At 40.9% G+C, this 19,925-nt stretch overlaps 1 protein-coding gene across 13 annotated transcripts in view; it reads left to right on the plus strand.

Moving 5' to 3' along the window:
* The window catches only part of LOC143820380 (popeye domain-containing protein 1-like), a 50,280-nt gene extending 30,943 nt beyond the window's left edge, over positions 1-19,337 (plus strand). For 12 of the 13 annotated variants that reach the window (XM_077303147.1, XM_077303136.1, XM_077303184.1 and 9 more), the window contains 6 exons: positions 468-592; positions 5,369-5,556; positions 7,806-7,914; positions 11,042-11,209; positions 12,158-12,299; positions 16,769-19,337. In XM_077303147.1, coding sequence (XP_077159262.1) covers positions 468-592; positions 5,369-5,556; positions 7,806-7,914; positions 11,042-11,209; positions 12,158-12,299; positions 16,769-16,881 — 845 coding nt within the window. In that variant the 3' untranslated portion in view covers positions 16,882-19,337. Of the gene's footprint in view, positions 1-467; positions 593-5,368; positions 5,557-7,805; positions 7,915-11,041; positions 11,210-12,157; positions 12,300-13,271; positions 13,375-16,768 lie in introns of all 13 variants that reach the window. The other variant, XM_077303103.1, reaches the window with a different exon arrangement.
* The last annotated feature ends 588 nt before the right edge of the window (positions 19,338-19,925 follow it).

Below are 19,925 nucleotides of genomic sequence, written 5' to 3' on the forward strand. Positions count from 1 at the left end.
TCATGCCACATTGCAAACTTCCTTTGAAACTGTCTCATGTTTCCAAGTCAGCTGCCTATGAAGCTCAGAGTTCTGGAATATAGTGAGGGAGAGTAAAAATATAGCTAGCATGCGCAGTTAGATTCATTCATGTCCTTTGTGAAAATGGCCATTATTGTATGCAAACATTCAAAGTTTTCCACTGTTTCTACAGATGGGCTGTGGATGAGCAGAATTTTAGTTCTTTGTTTTTAAATAAGAGATTATTATACTAATGTTAAAAATAGAGGGAACTAAACAATGCAGTCCTATGCAGAATTATACTCTTCATAGATAATTGAAGTCAGTGAGCTTATAAAGGTATAGCTCTACTTAGAGTTGCAGTGTAAAAAGACCGTTTTGTTCTACTTCCTAACTGGGATGGGGAGGAGAGACCAGTTGTAATCTTGTACATATCATCCTTTGAAATACAATTTTGTTTTTGGCAGGATGTGCACTTTTTATCATCTGGGCAACACTTTTTCGCTGTGCCTTGGATATAATGGTCTGGAATGCAGTCTTTCTGCTTGTCAACGTTCTTCATTTTATATACTTGGTATACAAGAAAAGACCGGTATGTACATTGCCACTAAACGATATATTCACTGAAAGATCAACACAATCACTTTGAGTCCTTCCTAGAAATAGAACTGTGCCTGCCTGGAAAAACTGCAGATGGGCCAAGGCTGGAGAGAGATGGTCTCTGTAGCCCCCTTCAGCAAACATCATTGCATCAGTGTTCTGTACAAGGTTTTCTGCAACAAAAATGAACAGGAGCCTTGTGGCTAATGATTGGCTAGCAGAATAAACTAGCCAGAATAAACTCTTATTTTGTATACAGTCCAAAAACCTGATTAGATTTGATCTTCCCTGTACCTCCTGCATGTCACAGTTTCTTGATGCTGCTGTTTTTTTAAGCCTCATACATAAAATGCATAGTGAGGGTAAACCATCTCAAAGTCCCTAAAAGCTTACAGTGAAATCCAATTTTGTTAAGTCTTGCTGGCATGCAATCTAAAATCTGCTTAATGTCATAGATGGGGCAGGCCCAGCCGATCAACTAGTCAAAAGTCTCAGATTTGTGTCTGCCTAAACTGCTTATTTTTGCACAGCAAAATAGTTTCAGGCTGCCATCCTTCTGTCTGCCTATTGCAAAAGTCTCAACAAATTTTCTTTAATATGATTCAGTGAGTTCTTTATCATTGCATAACTGAAATATTAGGATACTAGCAGCATTTTAAAAATGGGCTTTGAAAGGGGTCAGGGGAAGGCCCTTTCCTGCTGCTCGCTCCCCACAGCAGTGTCACATAATCCCGTGAAGCTGATATAGCGGGCCGAAGGGATGGTGAAAAGCCCTCCTCCCCTCCACCGGCTCCATCCCAGCGCTGGTGTCCCTGAGGGCCGCAGAGTCTTTGCAGGCCGCAGGGAGGCTCCAACCCCTCTCCCTTGAAGCGGGAGCAATCCCGGGGGGGCTACAAAGACCTGCCCTCAAAGCAGGGCCGCAAAGCCCTGGAGAGCTTTTTTGGGCTACAAAGCCTTCCTGTGGTCGCTCCAAGACCTCCTGCACTCCCTCGAACTAGAAGCCTCTCTGCGAGCTGCAAAGCCCTGTCGCCACCTCTGCAAGGTGGCAACGGCTTTGCAGCCCACATAGAGGCTCCCAGTTCGAGGGAGCGTGGGGGAGGGGGTTTGGAGTGCCTGCAGGAAGGCTCCAACGCCCCCCCCCCCACACACACACTCTCTCTCTCTCAAACCCGGAGCATCTCTGCGGGCCGCAAAGCCCTGTCCTCGTGAGCAAAAATGGAGGCCACAGCCAGAAGGCTTCTAGCAGGCAAGGAGGGAGTGTGGGAGCTGGAGCTGCCCGCACCCTGATTGGCCCTATTCCAACTCAGACAGCCAGGACGCACTCCACCCCCAGGGCTGTTTCACAAATATTAAGAGGGAAGAATGGATAAGGATGCACAATATAATAGTTATGGTAATCAAGTGGAATTAAAATTAATACACAAAAGAATATAATGTTTTAGGTTACTTGAACCATTTATATAGTCATCAGACAAAATCATAACTCAGCCTTACATTATTTATTTGAATTAAATATCTATATGCCCATCTCTCTCCTGGCCATCTTCTGATCATTCTTCCCTTATGTTTTGACCTTCTATCAGACATGCAGAAAGCTTAAGCTGAGGCAAGCCAGCATTTTGGATTTTCAGAGATTTAAGATTATCTGTAGATAGTATGCTGATGCAATGATAATGCTTTTAAAAGTGTTCCTTGATTTTGCCTAAAGAATAATCTTCCTCTTTGGACACAGCAGATTTTATTTTCTAATTGGAGTTGCAATTCCATATCAGATGAGATGGCTCATTGATGTATACCCTGTGCGAACTATGTATGGAAATGTACGTATTCCTAGTTTAACAGTCATTTTTTGACTTCAGAGAAGGCATCTTACTTGGCTTCTGCATGTATTTCTTATCAAACAGCTATTCCTTGATAGCTGTTCCTAATGAGGTACAGTACAAACCACAGTATGAAAAAAGTCATGCATAACATTTTTGCTTTAAAAGCTGTGAAATCAGGAAGAGAGGGAACGTCTGGTATGCGGTCTAGTTTAATCAGCCGGTAACATCCTGTGTAGATGGAGAGCAGCATGAAAGTTGATGTTTTCCCCCTCAGTTATTGTTGTAGGTATATAAAGCGATGATAGAAATACTAAAGCAACAAAGGGGTGCAAAATCTTTTGAAAGACCAATTCTGTTATAATCCCAAAGTATCTTTCAGTATCTCTATTTTTATAACAGAATACATACCTGCTTCCGTAATAAAAATATTTTCTTGCCTTGGTTTCTTCTAACTTGCTTATAACAAGGATATAATGTATAGCAGGGGTCCTCGGGTTTTTTTTTTCCAGCCTGTGGGTACTTCTAGAATTCTGACAAAGGGAGGTAGAGCCAAATGCAAAATGGCTTCCATTGGAGGCGAAGTCTACCACAAAATGTCAAGGATTGCTGTTACATGCCATTCTAACAATAGCTCTTAACCATATCAGGCAGAAACTTTTAATGGGTTGCTTTTAAAGATTTTTAAACAACATGTTAGTTTTAAAAAGACTAAATATACATATACACAAATATGAAAATTGGGGGGGGGGAATTGATCCATACTGGACTGGTGAGTTGGGAGGGGGTGGGGGATGATCTTACACTGCCTGGGGTTTGTTATTTTATTGGGAATGCTTATTGTAAACCACCACGAGAAGGTTTGGTCTGGGAGTGGTGGTTAAGAATCCAAATAACTAAATCAATTATTTTGTATTTTAATGACTATTGTATTTACTATTATGTTTTATTGTGAACTGCCCCAAGTTGGCTGGTCTGGGAGGGGAGATATAGAAGCCAGATAGACAAACAGGCCTATTGAGCTGTCTGAGAAACTGTCATATGGCACTATCCTCAGATTTGCAGATATCTAACATAACTATGCAAAAAGAAAATGGGGCTACTTCTAGCTACATGAGCCCTTTTCTTGTCAACCTAGGCATTTTTAACCTGCTCAATTACTTAATGGCTCTTAGAACTAAAGGTCTGGTGAGGGCTCCTTGACAAGAATGTGATAGAAAATAAAATATTTTTGAAAATTATCAACATACATTTAAACTGAGGAAGATCTGATGACTTCAATAGAAGTTCTAGTTAGGTGCATTAAACGTTTTCTCTGTGCAGGTCTATCATGCTTAGCCAGAAGCACGTCCCACTGTGTTTTTAAAGTGTTAGTCTGCTGTTTGCACAGTTAAAGTACTATAATTAAGGTCTGACGTACCAGAACCATTAATAAAACTCATAAAGCCCTTCCTGGCCCAAGTCACTTTATAAACATATGTGGTGAGCACCAGGAATGGTGTTGAGGGATGGTGTAGCACCCATGGAAACCGTGTTGAGAACCCCTACATAAAAGCTAATTAGAAAGAATTCAGCTTCCCAAGTGTTTTTCTTGGTTGTCTTTAATGTTGCTGCTAGTATCATTTCTATATTTTCTGGTGCACAAACCTTTCCTATTTTTGCACCTCCTTCCACCCACTTCCTTGTCTTCTGCAAGCCTAATTGATCTCTGCTCAATCTGCCTGTGTTTTCAGATAGACTAGGACAGAGTGTCCTGGCTAGGATTTGTATCAATTCAGAAGGACTTCCAGACTTCAGCCAGCTCTTTCCTGTTTTGGTGCATAAATGAATGGGGATTGTATATCAGACACTGCTTTCTCATCTTTGTGATCGACTGTCTCTTGTGTAGCTCTTGTGGAGTTCTCAGGTTAAAGTTTGTAACTTAGTAAAGACAAAAACTACAAAAAACTTTCTACTTAGCAATTATAATATACTTGTGCAGACCCAATTTTATTTGAAAGCAAGCACCATTCTGTTTGGTTGAAACTAAGTGAGCATAGATTTTACTTTTAGAGTGTTAATAGATGACACTTGTATTATCTTATTGATGTTACAACAGCCTTGAAGGGTGGGTGAATAATATCCCCTACTGCTGGAGAACTAGGGTTGTGGCACAGATAGAATAGCTTGCCGAAAGCCAACTAGGGAGTTGTTTCAGATTTTTAATAGGGAACTTTCTGATTTTTTCCCATTGCCTCTAAGGTTGCCACTACATTAACTTTTTAGTATGCCAGATGGGCAAGAAAGCTATGGAACAGAGAGAAAAAACTTTGCACTTTTATTAGAGTTTTGCACTTGCATATGTGTAATTATGTTGGAATAATAAGATATGAGAGCCAGCTTGGTATAGTGGTTAGGAACACAGACTTCAGGCGAGCTGTGTTTGATTCAGCGCTCCCCCACATGCAACTAACTGGGGAGCTGCTCACCACAGCTCTATAATAAAGCTGTATCAGGGCTCTCTCAGCCTCACCTACCTCACAGAGTGTCTGTTGTGAGGAGAGGAAAGGGAAGGAGATTGTTAAGCCGCTTTGAGGTGAATGTAAGCCTTCAGGTAGGCAAAAATGGCATATAAGAACCAAATCTTATTCTTCTTCATATCAAAGTAAAGACTTAAATGTCATGACAACTAAATTTCTGGCTTAAAGTTATATTTTCCTTTGAAATATACAAACACACACTGATAATAATATTGCAGTCAATAAAAGCCAAGCTCTTACATACATTCCTATAGGGACCATTTCCTAATCACTTAAATTAGTGTAGTCCTGTCAACTTCATCCTTGGCACTATAGTATTATTAAGTGGTTACTGATTTCTCCATATGTATTTCTGTTTGCTAAACAGCATATTTTTGCAACTAATATGCAGTTACATTTCTCCTGTAACCGTTTAAAATTCTGTTACAGATAAAGATAGATAAAGAGCTCAGTAGTCTGTATAAGAGAATGTTTGAACCTCTTCATGTGCCTCCAGAACAATTCCAAAGACTGACTGGACAATTCTGCAATATTCAGACACTAAAAACAGGTCAAGCATATGCTGCAGAGGATAAAACATCAGTAGATGATCGATTAAGCATTCTGCTAAAAGGAAAGTATGTACTTTAATGAGTTTGAATGGGAACCTTTCTTTTTTGTAGCTTAATTGAGTAGTGGAAAAATCTGAAAGGCTGCAGTATACAGTAACTTTGCACCCCTTTCTTTAAATATGTTTTATCCTTGCCATTCTTCCTGACCATGCAATTATATTAACATTTTGATTTAATGAGATTATTTTGCATACATATCAAGGATAAAATAGTCATCATTGTTGATATTTCCTCTGTGCAGTGTTCAAGGGTGATTGCATTCCATGTGTGTGCAGCCTAAGAGTGTTGTTGGGGAGCTGTATTGGCAAGGTGGCTGACACACAGCCCAACAGCAGCTTTATAACTCATCCCTTCAATTTGGGAAGTGTCTTCTCCCTAATTCCTAGACAGGTGAGAAGTTAATGGGAAAGAAAGGCATTCTGCACAGAATGCTTGTTAGAATATTATATGCTGCAAGGCTTTGTCCTAACATTGAAAACTGATTGTAAACCAAAAGGCCATGCAATTAAGTCAGAAATCATTCAGTTGCTGATTATATGAGTGGCGTATTACATGCATCAAACAATCCAAAAGTCTGACTAAAGCAACAAATGGTCACTTTGAGTTATCTGTTGCTATCATCCTTCCTAACAGCAGTATCCCATTTAATTTTTATTTTGTATCTTTTTGCTTTGTGGTCTCTTCACAAATCCATTTTAAATTATCAGCTGTAGTTGGGGAGGAGAGAAGCTGTTTTTCATTTGCAGCCAGGATTAATTCTGTTGGAATTCTATCTTTTTGTTAATGAATTTGGGCACTGAAATCAGAGGTTAGGAACAAAATGAAAAATTAATACTTAAGAAATTTAGAATCTTGAAATCCATTGTTTTCCACTGGATGTACCAAATATCACTAGGAAGTGATATTTATTAATGCTCTGCAAGTGTTTTAATACACTATAAGGTTAGTCATGTTTATACATAGAACACTGACACTCAGTGGCTCAGGAGCCATATGTGGTTCTTGAACAAGCCATCTGTGGCCTTTCTGATTAGTTCCCCAGTGTATCAACTGGGCCTGTTTCAGAAAACTGTCAAGGACTTTATCCAGTGGAGGTTGTGGTTGGCAGATGGCTTCCATCTTGAAATGTCTGTCTATAGAAGAATGGGTAAGCTGCTAACCCTCCCTGAAGTGCAGGTCTTGTGTTAGGAATGGAAGTAAATATGGCCCTTTCAGTTGATGGTGTAGTGGTTAAGAGCAGTGGCTTCTAATATGGCAAACCAGGTTTGATTCTCCACTCCTACTCATGCAGCCAACTGGGTAGTCTTGGGCCACTCACAGCCCTGATAGAGCTGTTCTGACTGAGTGGTAATATTTGGGCTTTCTCAGCCTCACCTCCCTCACAGGGTGTCTGTTGTGGGGAGAGGAAGGGCAATTGTGGGGCAATTGTAAGCTGCTTTGAGACTCCTTCAGGCAGTGAGGTATAAAAACCAACTCTTCTAGCTTTAAGATTGTGACTTTACACAAGCTGTAAAGTGGGCACTGCTGCAGAGAACATCCCTGTGAACATTTTACATGCATAGACCATGGATTGAGGACTGGCAACCAGACCAAAGCCATCTAGTTAAGTCTTTTAATCTCCTTTGGATGCCTAAGAACCACCACAAATCATTGTGAATCTCTGTTACCTGGCAATAGATAACTACCATGTATTTGAGTGTGTCATGTTTATTCACTATGTCCAATACGATATGTTGGACTGATTCAGTGATAACATCCACAAGTATCCTGACCATGGCTAAGAGAATAGAAGATCTGTACTGGATCTCTGATTCCTTTTCTTTCTCTGCTCTATTCTTGTAAACAGATCCCCCAACCCATTTTGCTTTGAGGTCTCTTCATACTGCAGCACAATCATTTTTTGTCTGGGTTTATTGACCAGCTTCTAAACCATGGCTAGCTGCAGTGACATCAGTTCAGGTATAAGGAACCATAGTTATGTTTTAAAAGGCAAGGAAAAGCAAACCAGCATATTGGTGGGAGAAAAATACAGTTCCAGAGCATGTCTGTCAGGACTGTCAGGTATCTGCTTCACTACAGGAATATCAGAAGTAGTTGTACCAGAAGTCAGGCTCGGTAACAAAAAATCTTATAGCCAAGCATCTTGCAAATTAGCCATAAATTATGTTTACTCATTAATAATTATATTACAGCAGACATTTGATTGATGTACCATAGATATCTCGCATTTTTTTATTGAATATTTTTGTCATCAGAATGAAGGTCTCGTATCGAGGGCATTTTCTGCATAATATTTACCCCTGCGCCTTTATAGATTCACCTGAATTTCGATCAACCCAGATGAATCGGGGTGAGAAATTTCAGGTACAGTACTATACTATTGGGCATAAATTTTAAAGATTCAAGATTTATCGAAGAGAAAAACTTGAGGCATCATAAACTATAATGTTCAGCAGTGAATTAATTGCCTTTCCTGATAGCTTAGGTTAAAATTTAAAATGTTTATCAGATATGCAAAATTTCAATATTGTCTTGCAGCATCTACTGACAGCTTCAAAATTGTGTACAAGGTTTTAGTTTTCTGGTTGATATATTTTCATGGGTTAATAATATATGTACCTTGAAATACTACTTCGATTATTAATTTAATGTGTCTGATATGAGAGGCTTATTTGAAGGCTAGCCTACTCAAAAAGAGATATTTTTGTGATATTGGTGCCTGGCGCTTCCGTATTTTGAAATATGCTTGAAAACAATGTCTGGTGGCATCTTGAATACTACAGCATAAGCTTATGTGAAGTACAGCCCACTCTTAGTTGCTAAGAATATGCGCAATAAAATGAAAGTATAATATAGCTAAAAATGTATTTAAAGTGGCACAAGGTACTGTTTGCTTTCACTGTTATGCACACTAACCTGGCTAACCTTTGTTTGTACCTGCACTGTATTGATCTCTCACATGTGAATACTTTTACTTTCAGCTCTGAAAGATCAAACAGTTGTCTTTAGAGTAGCTTGATAGAAACTTTGAGAATGGGATATAATGCAGATTATTTCAAAATTCAGAGAGCAGAAGTAGTGATAGAATGCTCTTTTGATAACCTGCTTTTTAATGCAGGGGGATGTTGGAAAGCCAAAGCAAAGGTGAGAGAAATGGCATTGGTGGTTGTTGGAATTTGTTGGTAAGCAGAAGAACTGAAGGAAGGAGGTGGCTTAATGTTCAAGAAACAGGACAACTAAAAGCAATGACAGGTTGTTGGCATTTGTTTCTTTTCCAGAGAGTTGAAGGGATTTTGAAAGAGAGTGCTGCTTGTGCTATGCATGCTCATCTCAGTTTCACCTCTGGCGTGCAGATTTGGCAAGTTTTTGTTTTGTGTTAATATTGTGTGAAATGAGAAAAGGTGTGTATGATAGAGGAATGGAACATTTTGTCAAACCACTCTCGTCCTCAGTAAAAACTAGCATACAAGAAGGAGAACCCAGAGTTATGGTGGCTGAAAGAGAATACAGATTGCCTGAAGTAGCAGAGATTGGAGGAGGACGAGAGGGGAACTGTGAGGAAAAGCTTGTTTTGTTTGCAAGCTTTGTATATCAGTGAGGGTGTGCAATTCCCTTCCCTCCACCCACCAGTGTTTTTCGAGTTCAGGTATATTGAACCTGAAAAATATCAGTATTTCCTGATATTTCTGGACCCCATTAATGGTAAGGTGCTATACTTGGATATGGTAAAAATTCTGGAATCCCAATTTTCTTGGCTCCATTATATTCTGGGACCATCATAGTATTTCTCAGCTGTTTCTTTCAGCTCAGATATATCCAATGCACACCTCTGTACACCATTAGTACAAAGATAGGGTACTAGCAAGGAATCCTTAGTGGCAAAGGGTTGCTGGGCCATGGGGCTAAATAGTTCCCAAAGAGGTATGGGTATAAACTAACTGGATTTCATTGTTTGCACTGACTGCCAGATCTTGGGCAGTAGGCCTATAGTGATTTTGTTGTTGTTGTAATGTGAATGTATAGTAGCTATTTAGTAGTAAGAGAAAGAGGACTGCAATAGAGTCTAAAATTATTTGTTGATGTAATATATTCCAGTCATGGACTGGGCTTAATTCCAAGAAGAGGAAGTTGTCAAGATATATTCAGCTCTATGCTTGAAGAGAGTTACTGGATACCTGTGCTGTACTTTCTACATTCTCCTCTGGGCATTGATTTGTTCTGGGCTGAGATGAAATAAGACATCATAATTTTAATGAATATCTAGTAATCTGTCCAGCTGATCAACCTAAATTGCCACAAAGGAAGTAGTGGATGGAATGAGGGGGATTGTGTGTCAGAAAACTTAGGTGCTCAAGTACATTTTTAGATGGAAGATCTTAATGGCGTATACTGTTATAACTATCACATCTTCCTTTAGGCACAAGTCCCTAACATATCAATAACTTAGTTTTATATTTAGATCCTTTCCCCCCTCACAGACTAACTCTTCCCTTTTATTGACTTAACTATCGTGAGATGAAAAAAGATTTAAAATTGAAGAATCTGCACACAGTAACTGAAACCCAGTTTATATATTGACCATATGTCCTTGCTGGCGGCATTAGCTTCTTTTGGAAGTAACATGCTTAAAGTTAATTTCCTACGAGGACTGGTTATTGTTTCTTCCTCCGCAGGGATTTCCTTTGTTGTATGCTGGTGCCATCTGCCGGATATAAGCTTACCATAGCCTCCCTGAGCAAACCAAAGTAGCTGGCTGGCTTGTATGAACCATTTCTTAGGCCTGGGCTGTCAAGCTGTATATATGCCCAGCAGGCCGTTGCATGAGCACAGACCAAATCACAGCAGTGGTATGAATGATCTGTTTCTGGGATAGGAGAAAGAAAAGGAAACATGATTACAGCCAGTAATTGACCTGGGCTATATAAGTGTACAGTTATACAGAGCAGGGCAGCTGTGTATGTGCACATCATTCTGTTTCTGGCATATATGGAGTCCCCCACCATAAATGCCAAGTGCACATGCTTATAATCATGTGTAATTCCTACACATTTGAATGTTGTATGTTTTTACCCCAGTCCTATTGAAACAGAAGGGATTTTACAAATATGACAATCCTAAATGTCCGAAATAGGCTTCTAAATGATTTTCTTTCCAACATTTTAAAAGATGTTCTTCGTCCTTCTTGGCTAAGCCCACAGAGAGGGGCGAAACAGCTACGTGGACAAAAGGGGTGTGTGATGACAATGTAGTTTTTAACCAGTGACTTTACTAAGATTCCAAATGTTCTCAGAAAACGCTTCTATCCTTTAACTTTGATAGAAAATGTGAAAAACCCAGAAGCAAGCCAAGTTTATGTGTTGCATAGTATATATTGCATTTCATAGGATAAACCACTATTGATTCACTCTTTCTGAGTTCTGATCATCCAAATAAACTCTGTTGTAGTCACCTGCATCCATTAAGGGCTAACTATGAATATGCTTTCCTCTAGGTGTCTATTACCGCTGATGATAATTGCAAATTCTTGTGCTGGTCCAGAGAGAGACTTACATTTTTTCTGGAATCAGAGCCATTTCTATTTGAAATATTTAAGCATCTCATTGGGAAAGATATTACAAACAAGTTATACTCGTTGAATGATCCAACCCTAAATGACAAAGTAAGTATTTCTTTTGTGCTGCCTTGGATACTGTGCTGCTGCTATAAAGATGGGTTCTGTTGAGCTCACTTCTTAAAAACACAGTTTCCTGTTTGTGATTAAATATTATTCTGGGTGTTCTGGATGTCAGCCCTCTCCATTCATAAGCAGTGCAAAATGTCACTGACAGAGCAGTAAGGAAGTCAGAAGGCCTCTATCAAAGCAAATTAAGGAATACTGGATAGATCTGCCCTGCCTGCTTTCCAGGGTGCTGCAATACAGGATAAAGTCAAGCTTTATATAAAGTATCTTTCTATTCATCAGGAGAATTGGAAATTGAATGAAGAAGCATAAAGCATGCATTTCTAAGATGGGTTACTCTTTCCTCCAGACTCCGAGACATAATGCATACTTCTAGTGGCTGCAGAAGTATGAAAAGCATTTGAAAGCGACAAATGTTTTACTGTTGGAGTTTAGTTTCTTCAGGGCTGCAATAATAAATGGTTATCCATTTCCAACAAACTTATAAGGGGAGCCAGTGTGAGACACCCGGATTCAGATTCTCAGTATGCCATGGAAACTTGCTTGGTGATCTTGGGCCAGTCGCTTTCAGTCTAACCTACCTCACAAGGTTGCTGTGAGGATACGCCCAGAGCTGTAGGGAAGGGTGGTATAAAAATATAAATAAATAGATAAATAAAATATGAAGAGGGGCAAATGATGTTAGCTGCTTTGTGCAGCTTACAGCAGGATAGAAAGAATGCCCCCAGTGGTCATGCATTGATTGGAGGGAGTGGTTCTCAGAATGTTAAGACACTGGGAATAAACAATGAAGATTCCTAAAGAATTTGGCTGCGAATAGAACACCAGATTCAGCAGGCTTTTTGGGCTGATCCCGCATCCCCAACCTTATGGCTGTTCAAGTTTGTACTGATGACAGAAAATCCAATATGGCTTACTTCTCTGCAGGCATCCCAAAAAATGGATCAACAACCTAGCCTGTGCTCACAGCTCTCTGTGATGCAAATGAGAAACAGCATGGCTAGCTCAAGTGACAGTGAGGATGGCTTGCAGCACTTTCTCCGGGGCACTTCCTCTGCTTCCTCTCTGCGTGAGTCATTATAGTATTGTGCAAAGCTTCCCGAGACAGTTAATCTTGCTCCTCCTCTGTTAGTTTTGAATTTAGTTTTGAGTGCCTACTGTGTGTTGTGTTTAATATTAACATCTGTTGTTCTGTCAGTTCTGTGTCAGTAGCATTTACTATAATAGGCTCTACCTAGGCCTGCCCTTGAAGACAACCCAGAAACTGCTGCTGGTGCAAACTGTGACACCTTGTTTGTTATCTGGGACTAGTCGCTGGGACTGTGTTACTATTCTGAAAGCCCTCCAGTGGCTGACAGTTAATTTCTGGGTCCAATTCAAGGTGTTGGTGTTCGTCTTTAAAGCCCTTCATGCCCTGGGAGCCACATGCTTGAAGGACTCCATGCATGTTTCAGCCCTGATCTTCCCAGCAAGGTCTGTTGCTTGTTCCACCAGTATCTGAGGCATGTTCTGCCACTGTCTAGACTCAGACATGTCTCTGGAACAGCCTCCTGGAAGCAGTCAGTGGGTTCCAAACAGGGTCCCCAAGGCAGCAGACATCAAACATTAAAACATTTTGGCATTAAACAATTTAAAAGAATAATTTTTAAAACGATTCACTAAAAACACATAACACCAAAAACCAAGAGCAGGGCCAGTAATGGTAACTGGGGTTATACCAAACAGGGCAGAACAAAAGTGGCAATGCATGAATCCTTCCTATTTCAGACTGGACAGGAATGTGAGCAGTTCTATTTCACAAAACTCAGCCACAGCAACTATCCCCATTGGAGATCATGGTCTTCAAACTTCATGGGAATCTGCATCTCAGCTAGTGTTCAGCCACATCCTTTCCCTAACATTGGTGTCTGTTTCAGCTTCGTTAAACTTCTGCAGTGAAATGAGTCAGTTCGTATTTATTATTAAGGCTCAAACTACTACTAATAAAAATCGGTGTTCAGTATTTGTTGATGCAAATCTAACTGTCTGCTTTTGTGTTAAGGACATAACCAACAAGAGTTCTATAGTTCTTGTGGTGCGAATCGTTTACAGCATGAGGCTTTCTGTTGATAGCTTCCCATATTAACCCAGCATTCTCAAAAAAGGTACTTAGTGGGTCTCTTCTTAAAGCTTTCTTCACAGAGGGGAAATTTTTTTTCAGTTTAAATTGGAAGGATTAATATGCAAATCCAGCCTCTGCTTAAAGGAATATAATAATTTCTACTAATATTAAGTTTCAATATTGTATTTATGAAGCAAAATTGAAGATGAATGTTAATGGTGTAGATGAACACTTTGAATGCTCTGTATGGCCATTATGTTAGTTTATTGCATAGTATTCTTTTCGATCCCAGCTGTTAAGGATACTCAAGGAAGGATGTCTCTTTAAATAGTTCTGTCTAGGATGTCTTCATGTGACTGGGCAGCATGGTATGAGGAAGGGAAAAAAGGCAAATACTTTTCAATTCTGCTTCCTGCATCACAGTGTACCACCTAAAATGAAGCCTGTTTTCACCTACCACAGTGAAGTGTTAAATCTCTTGTGAAGATTGCTCACACACAGTCCACTGGGAGAGCCTGCACTTGTGCTTTGCTTTAAAAATAGTCATGCACATGCTGTTGGGTGCTGATATTTGAAAATAGCACATTGGATTGCTTGCTAGAGAACTTTTTCAGCAGCTGGATACTATTTGTTTTATTTTGTGTAGTGCAGTCCAAGGCATAAAAATCTGGAAACAAATATCAGTGAAAACAGCTGGATATTTCCAAATGGGGAGAGACAATCTGTATACAGGGAGGAGTCAATAGAGGGTCATGTACAAGCTGACCCATCTGCTCACAGTTGAATGAAGTCCTCTATGCAGCCCTTTTTCGCGGCTTTCTGTACATGTGTCACAAAGAGCTGCTCAGAGTTATTCCAGTCTAAGCTCAGTGAAATAAAATGGATCTAGACTGGATTGTGTGTATAGGACTGTATTGTAAGTAGCTTCTGCACTCCACTCTTCCGGATGTCTATATGTGAGGTACAGAAGGGCCTTTGAGCATTACAGCGAATCCAGCAAGACTGCTGTGCAAATAGTCCAGCTTTTCTGAACCGCTTTACCATTGAGAAACCCCTGAAACATTCTTCAGGCTTTGAGAAATCCAGAAGTGATGTCAGCAGGCCACACCTTCCTGCCGTGTCCTCAGAAGTCATGTGTCACCAGCAGTGTCCTCAGGCCACTCCCACTACATAGGAAGTGAACAGAACCATATCTGCACTCTGGGCTGGCTACCAGCTTGCTCTACTTCACCAAATGGGGTCAGGGCAGGCCAATGCCACTCTGTCATCTCCATGCCCCCCCCCCACTGCCAGAAACAGGCCTATAACACTGTTTCCCACCACCACCACTACCACATGCACCACCACACAAGGCATGCACAGTTAAGTTAAAATGAGAGTACTTACCTCTTTGGACTCCAGTTGCTACCGCATACAATGAGTCTCAGCCAGCAAGGATTTCTATGGCCATTTTGGGAGGGGGAAGGAGTCTATGTGACCATATATGGTCACCTGATAATATTTTTTTTAAATAATCAACTCCCACCCACTCAGTGAAACCCTTCCAGGCCTGTAGTGAAACTGTGGTTGAGAAAGGCTGAATTAGACCAATGTGGTTCTGTTTGTTTCCAGAGGAGGGAACTGAGGCAAATCCTGCTGCACTGACATAGCAGGCTAGTGGAAGCTGACGCTGACAATCTCCCTCCACTTTCTGCATGGATTTAACTTGAGAGAGCTCAAAGTTGTGAGCCCTTGAGCACAAGCCAAAGGGATCTTGTCCCTTAGCCAAGGACCCATAATGCTGGGACCAGTGAAAATCACTTTACCAAACCTAGACCAGTCATATTTGTTTTCTGTAATTTTGAACCTTTTTTACTATTAGTAAGTTGCATTGGAGTTCCTTGGGGGCAGGGGGAGGAGCCTGAAAATGCCAAGATAAATAACTAGAGCCAGCATCGTGGAATGGCAGCCAGGGTCAATAAACCCCCTATGAGATGTCCCTGTCACTCCTGAGGCTGCAAAGCTGCGCACTGCAGGAGAGTATTGATCATTCTATTGACTTTCACATAATGCCCACGTTTGCTTCCTGCAGAGGTAGAAGGCAGCCAGTGTAGCATGCTTCCTGCCCTTGCTAGCCAGTTTCAGACCTGCCCTGGGCCTTTAGTATGGCTATCTTAAGTACTCTGAAGTATCTAGTGGACTGTTACTTCTTGCATCACTGTATTTTCATATTTAGAGTTTAGAGAAGATATTTTGGTTCCTTTTCAGATGTAGTGGACCAAGAGGAGCCATGCAGGCAGCTCACCCTTCTCTGTATCTCACAAAACAAAGCTCTCCCTTTTTATCAAGGCCTCAGTTTTGTCATTTCAGTACAGCTGGCACTATGTGTGGTGATACAAGAAAATTGAAGGGAAATGCCGTTTATTCAGCTCATATTTAAAATTAGCAACTGTTTTGTATTAATATTTTCTCAAAAAGAAATACCCCCTTTCTACAAGCACTGTCCCACTGGCTAGTCATCCAGCTCATGCTGTTAGTAATACCAGGCACTTCTCCTAGGCCGGCATTTATATCAAGCTCAAGGCTGTATGTATCTGTGGCAGAATGAGATGGCAGAATTGTGAGGGGTTAAGAAGAAGCTGTAGGTGGACAGGACAGCTTGGTGCAGCGGCCTCTAATATGGAAAACCAGATTGGATTTCCCATTCCTCTTCCATATGCAGCCAGCTGGGTGACCTTGGGCCAATCACAGTTCAGTCAGAGCTCCCTCAGCCACCTACCTCACCATGTGTCTGTCTGTTGTGGGGAGAGAAAGGGAAGGCAATTGTAAGACACTTGGAGACTCCCTCCAGTAGTAAAAAGTAGGGTAATCCCCCCCCCTGCTTTGCTTTTTTTCTTTATACTTCCCTAGGTACCAGTTCTCTGCAAATTGAACATCAAAACTGTGGTGGGGGGGGGGTCCTTGCCCAGCTTTATTCATGTTGTTTTTCTACTCCTATTTTATTATTGGTTTTGGCATGAAGATTAGGATTGATGTAGTAGGGCTGCTTTTTTAGTTCCTCCTTTGTGAATTGTTATTTGTGACATTTAATTGATGAAAGCTTTGTATGGTGTGTATGCAGGGTGTGTATTTTGATAAAGTACCAAATGTTACTGATTTTTTACAAATAAAGGGGATGGGAAGCAGCTGAAGCTGCAGCTTTGTATCTAGGCTGCAGCGGTATTACTAAAGTCAGAGAGAGTTGTTGAAAGTGCCCTGTAGATGGCGCTAGTTGTTACTTTTTGAATCTCTTGCATCCAAAGTTTCCTTTTAAGTACAAATGGCAAATTATGAAATGAAGCATCTCTGTTTCCCCCCCCCCCCAAATGCATGGGTCTTAAGTATTTTGTACAATTGCTGTGGGTTTTCCCCCTAAGATTTTACAAGCTGATCTTACTCTCTGTTTCTTAAATTGGCAGGTCAACCCTCTCCTTATTTAAGAGCGTCACAAAAAATGAAACCAATAGAAGAAAGTGTAGAAGATGATGTCTTTGAATCTGCATCTGCCACCAACGTTAAAGCTCACCAGTGACAGCTCCGGGAAGATGACCACCATGACCCTTAGAAAACAGTCTAATGACGTTATCAGAGCCAATAACTTACTTTCATAGGTGTTTTCCACACAAAACAATTCCTTGCTACGTTGTCTGTAAACTAGTCCTGATTATTTCAGTGAGCTGAATGTCTCCGGACACCCTCCACCCAGGCTCTTTACTTTGATTAGCAGACAGCCATATCCACGTAGGCAGTGCCAGTGCCATGGACCGAAGAGAGTGCAGGAGCCCTTGTAGCCTCAGTTGCTTCTTGTGCACAACAAATGTTGTTGAATTAGAACATGTGTGTTTGGGACTGAGGTTTACAACAAGGTATCAAGAACTTCCTTTTCAAATACTTTTTTAACAAACCGAATGGGAGAGGGAGAGCCAGCTTGGTGTAGTGGTTAAGAGCAGCTGTCTCTAAACTGAGGCTTGTTTCCCTGCTCCTCCACATGCAGCCAGCTAGGTGACCTTGGGCTGGTCACAATCCTGTTAGAGCTGTTCTCATTTCACAGTCAGAGCTCTCTCAGCCCCACCTACCTCACTGAGTGTCTCTCGCAGGGAGAGGAAGGGAGGGCAATTGTAAGCCACTTTGAGACTCCCTCAGGTAGTGAAAATCAGGGTATAAAACCCAACTCTTCTTCTTAGATCCCAGTGTATGACAATTCAAGCTTATAATTATCTTGATTGCATTTGGTGCAGTTGTAAGGACCCAGGAGGGCAATGGTTATGTCTGCTGCTGTAGCAGCCTTTGCAAAGGAGCTGGCTTCCCCGCCTAAGGTTCTGCCCCCACTGATTGACTGTTGGGTGATTGATAGTGGGGATAGGAGCACCTGGGCGAATCCAGATATCTCTCCAAACAGGCAATTTAGCAATGACAGAGCTGCAAGTGCCGATCATCTGTTATGCTGCCTGGCACAATCACCCTGGAGAAAGAACACAGGCTTGCCCTCTTTCTTTTTTGTGCTGATGCTGGGGTTAATGCTGGAACAGAAGCATTTTTTTTAAATCGCGGTTCGCTTAATGGATTTAAGACAACTAGTATTTCAGTCATTAACTGTAGCTACATTTGCTTTGTGCCTAAAATTGCACGCATGCATAAGATGACAGTTTTGTAGTGCAAATAAGTGGTGTTTAGACCTTGGGTCCAATAACAGGAGACTACTTAGCAAATGTTAAGCTTGCAATAGATGCAATGCAATCTCATGGATGCTTACTCAGAAAATTTGTTCTTCAGGGGTCTATGTCTAGGCAAATAGGTTTATGATTGCAGACTTAACCAAGCATTAAAACCAGTAGAAGTTCCCCATCATCTCAAAATGATGCAGATTATGGGTTAGATCCACCAGAGTATTTCAGTAGAAGGCTTCTGTCCATGGAGTGTGATTCTTTTCTTCTCCAGTTTTGCTGCCTAAAATACTTTCCAGAATGCTGCTTCTGGCCCCCAAGAACAGCACTGGGAGGCATTTCGGGCTATAGCCAAAGGGGAGGTAAGAAAGTCATGCTCCATTGACAGAAATTCCTCCATTTGTGAAAGTGTTCTGGTGGATTGAAGCCTTCAGGTCTACAAGCAGGCAGATAATTATTTTTGGCTTTTAAAAAACATTGTGTTTACTAAGCGAACAATCCATGGATTGTTAACATTCACTGAAGCTTTAAAAAACAGTTGCTAAGCAGAAATAGTGCATTATCGTCTGCATCACAGACGTGCCTTTGATTTGCCTTGGCATCTAATACAGAAGCTTCTGCAGTCATAGGAAATTGTTGTGATAATTGAGTACAATATGAGATGGCTGGACTGCAGCTTTCGTTCCTAATGTGTTTAGCTTTCAGTGGCTTTGGAAGTATTAGACAGCTATGGCATTAACCAGTGAAAACAGTCATTTCACAAAGACAAACCATAAACACCTCTTTCATGGGACTTGTACTGGAAAGTGTTTTAAGAGACTGGGAATTTGTGGATATCAGTAGGAAGCTCTAAGAAGTGCAACTACTGAGTTTTGTAAATAGTTTTTTTTAAAGCTGCTTACAGTAGATGTTTGAAAACTATGCAGTTGTAGCACTGATATGAAAATACGTTAGTATTTTTTTAACAGCACCGGTAATCTTCAGGAGCAACCTTACTAGCACTTGTAGGTGTTTTGCTCATTAAATTAGTTAGGATTACACGTTTGCTAAGCATCATTCTTTGTGGAAGCACTGCTTTTTGTTACCATTGTGTGTACATCTTTAAAGTGTTTTTGGAAAATAAATCAGGACTGAATCAACCAAAGTGGCTTAAAATAACAGTAATGAGTTTAGTATGGTGCAAATACAATGAAATTATGTGCCGTGTCTACTGGGTAAATCTGATGTTCACTAAATGGTTGTTCTTTTTAAAGAAATAGTGTGCATATCTGAGGGATACATTTAGTGTTTCTGAACAATAAAACTTTTAAGGCATACTGGAGAATGGCACTTATTAATGTTTGCATTCTGCATGGCTCCTTTGCCAGCTGTCCAGTGCTAAACACTACCAGCTTGGTACTGGAGAATAGGTTAGTGTTTCCGTTGGAGCACTGACTGCTGGTTTTATGAACGAGCCTGGTTTCTTCATTTCACAAGTTGGACAAAGGTCACTTCCGCAGGTAGCTTTCGGCCTTGCCTCCTGAATTGTGAGGGTTCCTCTGGGGGCTTCTGCTCAACATTGCTACATGATCATGGTACTTCCAGTGTTTCCACTTTAAATTTTCCCAAACCTGCTTTGGTACAGTCTTCCCTAAGGGAGATTGTGCTCAAAAGGATGTTTGTGGAAAATGTGGATGGGAATGTATGTATTCACCCTACACACATACACTCAGTGGGCTTTTTAGAAATCATTGGTAGTTCTGTTGTTATACTGTTAAGAAATTATAAAAAGGCAAAGGTATCCCCTGTGCAAGCACCGGGTCATGACCCTTGGGGTGACGCCCTCTAGCGTTTTCATGGCAGACTCAATACGGGGTGGTTTGCCAGTGCCTTCCCCAGTCATTACCATTTACCCCCCAGCAAGCTGGGTACT

This window comes from Paroedura picta, chromosome 1 (genome assembly GCF_049243985.1).
Source record: "Paroedura picta isolate Pp20150507F chromosome 1, Ppicta_v3.0, whole genome shotgun sequence".
NCBI classification, from domain to species: domain Eukaryota; kingdom Metazoa; phylum Chordata; class Lepidosauria; order Squamata; family Gekkonidae; genus Paroedura; species Paroedura picta.